This window comes from Malus sylvestris, chromosome 16 (assembly GCF_916048215.2).
Source record: "Malus sylvestris chromosome 16, drMalSylv7.2, whole genome shotgun sequence".
NCBI lineage: Eukaryota > Viridiplantae > Streptophyta > Magnoliopsida > Rosales > Rosaceae > Malus > Malus sylvestris.
This window is the reverse complement of record NC_062275.1, coordinates 8,658,923-8,668,075: the sequence shown is the minus strand read 5'-3', so window position 1 is coordinate 8,668,075 and position 9,153 is coordinate 8,658,923. Positions and strand designations below refer to the sequence as shown.

The 9,153-nt window shown below is 36.3% G+C and overlaps 1 protein-coding gene across 1 annotated transcript; it reads left to right on the top strand.

Annotated features, from left to right (window-relative positions):
• Positions 1-701: 701 nt before the first annotated feature.
• Positions 702-2,467, top strand: LOC126606323 (uncharacterized). Its single transcript, XM_050273693.1, has 2 exons — positions 702-895; positions 2,140-2,467. The coding sequence occupies exons 1-2, from the start codon at positions 758-760 to the stop codon at positions 2,236-2,238; spliced, it is 237 nt and encodes a 78-aa protein (XP_050129650.1). The 5' UTR covers positions 702-757; the 3' UTR covers positions 2,239-2,467.
• The last annotated feature ends 6,686 nt before the right edge of the window (positions 2,468-9,153 follow it).

Below are 9,153 nucleotides of genomic sequence, written 5' to 3'. Positions count from 1 at the left end.
ATATGTTTTTTATTATTTTTTGTATAACCATAGACTTTTATGCTGATTCTAACTCACCACTCTATTTTTTATCACCATTTAAGCTAATCGCAAGAGCTTAGCAAACAATCACTCTCAGCTAAAGAAAATACATCACCAAACAACTTTTAGCACAAGTAGTTTTGGATGGAATGATGAAATGGTAAATTTTAAGTTTAAATTACCTTTCAGTAAAAAATGACGCTCATAAACCTTGTTGCATCTAATTAATAAAGAACAATTTGTAGTTAAACGATGTAAAACAAATTTCTTTCTTTATTTTTCTTTGACATGAACAAAGATTTTTCTAATTAAATGGGCTAATGTGATATTTCGTTAGTGATACTATCATAACCGTTGCATGTCACATGAATCATAATTTCATATTTTTGTGGAAAAATGAATTTCGCACACCATTTTAATTCTTTTTTACTCTTGTTTATTTCTAGCATTTTGGTATTAGAAATAAAAAATAATCATAACATATAAATAAATATGCGTGTGTAGAAAAAGGAAAGAGATGTATGTAAATCATATTTCTGAGTATTTTAAAAGATCAGAGCCCTAGTTGGGATCCAACCTAAATGGGCCAGATTGAACCATATTGAGCCCAATATCCGAAAAGAGTAAGTAAGCCCAAATATTGTTTCGAAAGTGTAATGGATCAACGAATCCAAGAGGAGATCCAAAACAGAGAGCAAAAAGAAGGGGAGGAGAGAGAGAGAGAGAGGAGAGAGAGATGGCGGGTGCGTTTTGGGGGACGCGAGTGCTGGAGATAGTGAAGAAGCACGACTCCGGCGGTCTTGTTTGGAAGAGAATAAAGCTGACCACCACCCGTAAAGCCAACGCCAAGAAGCGCCTCCTCCGCGTTTGGCAGGTTCTCTTCTCCCTTCTTACTGTTCCATATCATTTCTGATCTGTCAGCCTCTGATTAGGGTTTTAGGGTTTAGGGTTTTACTGAATACTTGAGATTTTGGAACTATTACTTGCTTGCAATCGGATTATTTGATGTGTAAAGTTATGTGGCGTGTAAATAGTAGTGCATAAACCTCAGCATTTGGCGAAGGGCTGTTGATTTTAGACATGTGAAAACTGAGAAATTCCCATTTGGGTTTTCTGAATCATTAGTTTCAACATAAAAATAAGAGGAAGGGATTGAGTATTGGATTCATTGGAGTAGTGGTATCCTTTCATATTATTCATGTAATCGTAATTTCTGGTAGATTAACCGGGTGTAATAGATGAAATTCCCTATGAAGGAAACTGTGTGATGTATGCAAAAGCTTGTTTGTTCGAGTCATTGAGCTTAAACATGATTATCATCTAATGTGATCCCACTAATACCAGACTGATTATTTTTCCTTGGAATTCTATTTTCTTCAGTCATCTTTTGGACCCTAATTATCAATCATTGATTCAGTCTAATTCCATTGTGGCGTTTTTGGAGGTACCGAGGACTTATGCTACATTAGTAAGACATGCTTTACAAAACATTATATAGAGGGATTTTAAATGACTAGATGCAGGATTTATATATGCTTACTTGAAAGGAGTCATTTGAAAGTTCTTTGTTTAGCGGCTTTGAAATGATCATGTAGTGCATTTCAAACCCTCTATCTAATAATTTGTTGTGCATTTCTTACTAACATAGCTTAAATTCCATGGCACTTGGAAATCCCTCATCCAGACACACCATTGTAGTTTTTGCGGGTTATATAATATTTATTCAATGAAAAATTTCAAGAGCAGGTTTTGGCTGCCTGTGGAGTCTATTCGGTACCATACGGGTCTTTTCACCTCTTATAGAATCCTGCCCATTTCAGTCATAGTCTACTTGCACGGTCTAATCCATGTGCTTATGCCTTTACCATCTCCCTCTAGTATCTGCTTCTGTTTACAAGAACATCAGGTTGTGGGTTGTTCCATGAAGAGCTACTTCATATATATACATCTAGATGAAAGGACCACTAGAATATTGATATTGCAATGTACTTATGGAGTGTGTCTGATACTTGTACACTCAAAATTCTGTGTTGGGATTAATGTTGTGTCACAAAATTGGGTGATCTTCTGTTAGACTAGACTGATATTGAACTTCTGGAAATGCCACTTTCCTTGCAGAATGAAGCTGTCCTGAGGGCATGTGCAGAAACACCTTCACAGTCATCTGGTGCTGCTACTGTTGGAGTGTCTGAGAAAGAAAACACAGGTAGCCAATAATGTGAGTAAGGAAGCTAGGCAAACCTGGATGCATTAGTTCAGGAATAGCAATGCTATAAATGTCAACTATTTGTTATAATCTTCGACTGAATGCTATCCTGAACTTCCATTTTGATCTTTCTATTTCTAGAGTTGAGCATTAAAGTCCTGGACTGAAAACGATTGTGGTCTTGTATAACATGGATAACTCCGATGATCAATAAGACTATTCTGTATTGCTTGCTGTCAATGTGTATCTCCAATATGAACCTTATTGGTTTATGGTAGCTGTATTGCCTGGTAAGACTGTGTCTCTAAGCACATCATTCAGTAGTCAATGCCAAAACTAAGCTAGCCGTAAGCTGAGATTGGCTGTCGGATTTCAGGACATCTTAAGTTATTTTACTTTTAAAACTCACGAAATGACTATTCTTTATGGAGGAAATATCTCTAGGCCTACTGTAATGTTTACTTCTAAATTGTTTGAAGAATTTGGAATTTTATAGTCGAACAGGATCCTTTAGTGAAATTGCATCAGCAAGTTACCATTGCTAATGAAAAGTCCGACCTTGGTTTGTAGGGCTGATGGAATTAGGTTATCTTTTAGGGAGGGAATCTTTGCACTCCCAAACATGGGATAATACTGAGCTTTGTCATAGGATGTTGTGTGGTCCATGTTTTTGTGTATAAGATAACTGATATACCTACTGATGAAATGTGGACACAAAAAACGCCGAAAGACGGGTTGAAAAATCCTTCACGTTCCCAACCCCTTCTGTACTGTCTAGTACCCTTCAACATCGGAAAACTTAATTAAATTAGTTCATTTTTCGTTGTCTGCATATGTCGCTATTAACTCATAGAATATGACCAGAGATGCTTGAGGCCATTCATTGGTGATGAGTTTATGGTTTTCACACGCAACCGTATATGATTCCATTACATGAGCTTGATGCTCCTCCATGGAAGATCTTATGTGTGTTCAATATCATATGTACGTCTTTGTCTTTTATTTATACAAGATTCATGCAGCAGGGAAATCTAAGATATTTGACAAGTTAGTGCATCTTTGGATGTTGAAATGTCTCACTTTCTGCTTGCCAAAAAGATGGAAAATTGATCATCTTCTAGTACAGGGAAGAAAGGGTGAGAAACTAATTGGTCATCATGGGGGTTGTTGCCGTCCCTTGTTTCCTGTCAAGGAGCTCATCACCTCTAAATCCTTTAATTCTTTAGGAAAGAAATCATTTCCGCTCGTCCGGGTTTTTCCTCTGCACACTTATGTTTATTTTTGCTTTTAACGCAAGTGTGCAACGGAGGCATGTGGAGAAGTTACTTCTCCTGGAATAAGCTCAAGAGAGAAGCTTTAGTAGGGCTGCTCCCTTAAGGTGGATTGGCATAATAGAGTTGATTGGGACAAAAAAAGCCTAACCTTTTTTGAGACCCACTCGAGTTTTTTAAGTATGAGAGATTTTTTTAATGTGTCAGAAATACGGTTTGATACACCAAGTACCATAATACTGATGCTTGGATGCTTTAAAACAAAATTCTAACTACTTATCTTAAGAAAATGAATATGCCGGATCATGTTTTCGACACATTGAAAAATTCCTCGGAGGAAACACAAATATCATTGACCCCCATTTAATTCAATTAGGCCACATAATTTACATCTTTGTGCAACAGTTGGTATTAGCTTTTAAAATCTGTTTGAGGGGTTAGCTGTGGCAAATAGCTGCCGTGTGGGGAGGTATTTCCTTCTGCCATAGGGCACCTACCCACTTACCGAATGCCTCATTTAAATATACCAACAAAAAAAGTATCCAACCCTCCCTCTTGAGATTCTCAAACATTGGATTCCTTTTAGCTGTGCAGTTTTGGTTCCATCTCTACTTCCCTTTGTCACAATTTGGGTAGGGACATATTAGTCCTAGTCCTTTGCCTAATTGACAAACTGTCTCTGTAGTTTACTCCATCTTTCTTTTGAACCCTTTAATTTATTACACTTGTATAGTTTTGTTACGGGTGGATTATCCCGTCGTTCGTTATAAAACGAGCGTAAGCCTTATGCTTCCCGTCATCCTATTCATGTAAGTTAAGTTGAGGTTTACAATAATTAAGATTCACTGTACATAACCATCTTGCTCCTTTGGCATGGAGTTTTAGGGAGAACCTTCATTAGCAATGGGAGGTCCACCCTCATTAATTTTAATGTTGGAGATTATTATTTTGATCAGTGTTTGATTTGACCGTGCCATTACAACTGGTTTAAAAATTGGAGATGTCCCTGTTGCATAGATCCTAAGCAACCCTTCTTAAAACTTAATTTTCTCAACCAAAAAAAAAAGGAAATAATATATAAAAATGGTTGGTTGTGGAACCGATCAACATACACAAATTGATAAAATACATTCCCTGTCTGCCTGGTAATGTTTTTGAAAATGTCAGAATTGCCCTTCCTTTGAGAGACGATAGAGACCCCAAACTACCCCTCACTCACCCCCTCGAGGACAAAAGATCGACTTTCATGACATGACATACCGTCGTTGTATTACTTTGTATCAATAATATAAAATTATATAAAGAAAGTTGCAGAAAAACGGATTATTGTAATGAAACAATATAAAAGAATCTCTTCTTGAAACGTATTATTGACACGAAATACGTCCCCGCCATAGACGTCCTTATGCAACGGGGGCAAGTGTGTTTCTTTCTGTGATTGACCTAATCAGTTTGTAGCTGTTGTGTGTGGTCTACCACGACGGGCTGCCCACGTGATTGACAATTTGAGAACCCAAGTCAGCAATCCACAATCCAATCCAATCCTCTCTCTCACATACACACAATTTTTATTTTTATTTAATTATTTTTTGTGTGATGAAAATGAAAAGGTGACGTGAAGAACTCCAAAAGCAAACCAGTGTCAAAGAAACATTGGCCGGCACGTATTTTTATTTATTTGTTTTCCTAAAATATATTTAATTTTGTAGGTTCTTCCCCTCTGTTTATGGCACAGCAAATTGGCAAATTGGCAAATTGCCCTCTCAATTATGCATTAATCAGAGGAGAAAGGATAGCGAAACTCTCTCCAAGTTTGATTTTCTATGAATTCTTTATCATATTATATTTTTTGCTTAATATATTCTATAATGTTAGTTCGAGAATTAATATTAAACTGTAAGATGACAAATAATCCTACAAAAGATTTCACTTTTGAAAAAGTTTCCCTAATATTTTTGGGGAGTGATAATCAAAGGTTTAATCATATTATTATGCCGTCCTTTGTCCACTTGATATCCACTTGGCACTCGATGATGGGGTTGTGGCCCATCGTCCTCAAACCTATCCAACCTATGATAACATCATCATCCATGCCTCATGTTTGTATAGGACAACAACCAACCTTGTAGGTTTTGTCCCATCATTTTTTTACAATTTTTTTCTCTTATTCTTAGAATTAATCATGTTTATAAATTGACCTTTCAACTTTAATGAAAGAAGCTAAATTCGAAGAGTTAAAAGCTCGTTTTAGATCCCTCTTTGTATTTTCAAATAGAAAATTAGATGCGTAAGGGGTTTATACTTCTAGATGATTCCTCAATTAAGAATTTTTAATAACTTTGGTTAGATATTGTATTTACGCTCCACTTCTTCCTCTTAGTACAACATAACAGTATAAAAGAGTTTTGATAGTGACATGACTCTTTCTTGAAGACGTTGTAAATTGTAATTATTAGCCAGAGTGAAAACTGCCGCGTGGTTAAGAAGTTACAACATTTCAAATAGGAACTTGCTAATCTATGAGTGTACCATGAAGTTATAAAAGTTGTACCTATGAACCAATCCCATAAAACGAAATAGGCACATGAAAAGAGTACGAGCCGAAACCAACCTGCAAAAACGAAGTGGTCCCTCCATAACCAATCATCCATAATATCAAATAAATCATTTTCGTCTTTGGTAAATTTACAAAGAGCTATAGTATTAATGATCCTCCTATTCAACTACTTCAACCATTTTCGAACACCTCACAACATTTTTCAAACGTTTGAGGCTATACCCTTGTATGAGGTATATTATAAAAAATATTTCAAGCACAAATTTCTTTTTTCAACAATTAAGACGATACGCTCCATCTATTATATTAGTTGATTCTTAGTATCAAAAATTGTGTAAAAAAATAATGTCACAGATCTATCATCTAAATTTTTTATTTTTTACTTAAAAAAAATTGATGACAAGCTACGATGGAGGAGGATTGTCTGCCCTCCAAGTTCCCGTGCCCTCCCATGCCCTCCTGATTGTGTGGTCACGGTTAAACCACGTTAATATTTTATATTATTATTCATTTTTGTTTTATTATATTTATAAAAAAATAATATAAAATATTAACGTGACTTAACCGTGACCACACAAAACAGGAGGGCATAGAAGGGCACCGAAACTTGGAGGGCAGACAATCCTCCTCCAGCTACGATACCCGCTATCTCAATTTGATTATCATTACTTATTATGACGAGGGATCCTATGATGAGTTGTGTGTGTACTTTGTGTCCATGGCATCCATAATATTTTACTGATGATTTTTTTTGGGCCAATAATATTCTACTGGTGATGGAATCAACTACATCAGGCTCGTGGCTCTTGCATGCGCGACAGGTGTGCAAAACATGCAGTAAATATAATTTGTATTAAGTAATGATTAAGAACTAATTGATGATAAAATTATCAAAAACTAATGCAAGTCAATGTTTTTTTTTGGTAAATAAAATATATTGATGAGAAAAAAAAAGTACAAGCAGCAAAGAGTATTTGAAAAAACAAACACGCAACAAAGAGCTGCAGTTAAAAGAAAATGGACATCAAAGCAGCAAAAAAACACTAACTATTCATAGTTATATAACTTATATTCCATTCACGTAAAGTAGAGTCATTAGCAGCAGAATGAGTGATTTTCAAATAACTCAATCGAAGTCTAATGGTGGACTTAATTGAGTTGAGAACCACTGTAGCGGGTTGACATGAGTTCTTGAATCTACAGTTGTTCTGTTCCCTCCAAACATAATACACTGCAACAACAAGACTTAACTTCAAAACTATCGAAGAGGCCAAGGGAGCCTTAGCCAAGAGACACCGCACTTGAATAGCACCAAAGACCAAATACCATCGGTAAAAGGACACTCAAAGAAGAGGTGGCAATGGGACTCCGTAACACTAGAGCAGAGTACGCAAATGACAGGAGCCGACAGAGCAAAAGTTAAAATTATATCCATAGTAGAAAGCTTGCATTTAATAGACAACCAAATAATGAAGCTCATCTTGGGAATATTTTGATTATACCAAACAAGCTTAAACCAACCAATTGTAGGCTTGGATTGCTGAAACTTATCCCAAGCAGAAACAGCAGGGTAGTTGCCAGTGGGACTTAGGTGGATTCTCGCCGGATCCTCTTTTTGTGAGGATTCTGGAGATCCTTTAAGCACATCTATTCATCGTACATCGTGCGGTAAAAAATTATTATAAATTTTTTTATTTAAAATTGAATATAAACAGTACCTGACAAAAACTAGTCGCATAATATACGATGAATAAATGTGATTGAAGGATCTCTAATATCCTCAAAAAGAGAATCCGAAAATGATGCTCACTCTAGTGGGACAATCTTTCCCCTAATCTGGGCTAATTTGTTGTCTATCAGAGTTATAACTCTGTTTGGATTAAGAATAAGAGGTATCGTTTACGTAAACTAGCAGGAATAAATGCGCAAGAAATCATGTGCTTTTAGGAAATTTAAAGTGTCTGATTGATGGGACGGATCCGTTTTCAAAACTTGGGACCCTCTCCCAACTGGCCAAATCCCATTTTTCTTTTCAATTTGCAGCGCTGGTCCCTGCTAAGCAAACATTCCACTGTATTTTTAGTCGCTTCTCTACTTTCACCAACTGGTCATTTAGATTCAAAATTTAGTTGGCCCTGTTTCCCTACATCACCAAACCTGCATTCGTACAAGAAAAATTTCGGTAAAACTACCTGATTAGATTAGTGTTTATATTGAATGAAATTAGCATAAAGTTTTGAAACCAAAATACAATTGGTCTTGTGTCTTTCGAGATATGCCCTACAAATGAAGAGAAATTTCGGTAGGATTTGTCACCATGACAGCTCTCACACTAGACGAGATTAGTAGAGCCGAGTGGAACCCTATAGCGATCCCCGGCTGCTCCGCACAAGTTTTTCTCCTGTAAGGCCCCTTTTTATTGTAAGACAATAAAATAGTACAAAATTGCAACAAATGTTTGTGGAAAATCTAGGTCAGAATGTCTGTTTCTTGGAAATAAGATTCCGGGGTTTAATCTTCCATGATGCAGATTGGAGTGCATTTGAAGATTTGTGAGAGAGAGAGAGAGGGAGAGAGCCGGCTTGGAATTTGATTCTTGGAGATTCGATTTCGAACCATCTGAAAACAAAGTTTCGGAATTGGGTTCCTTTTGAGTGTGAATTTGAACTTTCCACAAACGGAGAAATGGAACCTCGTGCGAAGGTGACGATCTTTGCAGAGATAAAAATTATTCTAAATTCTTCTGCTCCTCCCCAAATCTAAAGACTCCCTTTAGAAAATTTCACGTTACATTTTTTACACTTTCACTTTGCTTTTTACTCCTCTTTGGATCACTTTTCAACACTTATTCCTTGAAAATATCATGCCTTTCTATAAAGAAATTCTGCTGCGTGATACGCAGAAGAACATGTTCAGATTACAAGGATTTTTTTTTGATATCTGTAAGAGTATCTCATACTACCGAGCATTCTGGAATTTTTGGATTATATAATTATCTGAAATCGTTCCAACCATTCAAACATATGGAGAGAACGGAGAATGGTTAATATGCCAGCGTGCAACTGTTAGTGCTGAAATCGGGTCCAAACAAATGGTAA

Excerpts from the sequence above, each read along its gene's own strand:
- LOC126606323 (XM_050273693.1), top strand. The coding sequence starts at position 758 with ATGGCGGGTGCGTTTTGGGGGACGCGAGTGCTGGAGATAGTGAAGAAG. Across the intron at positions 896-2,139 it reads GCCTCCTCCGCGTTTGGCAG|AATGAAGCTGTCCTGAGGGC; the intron begins GTTCTCTTCTCC and ends CTTTCCTTGCAG.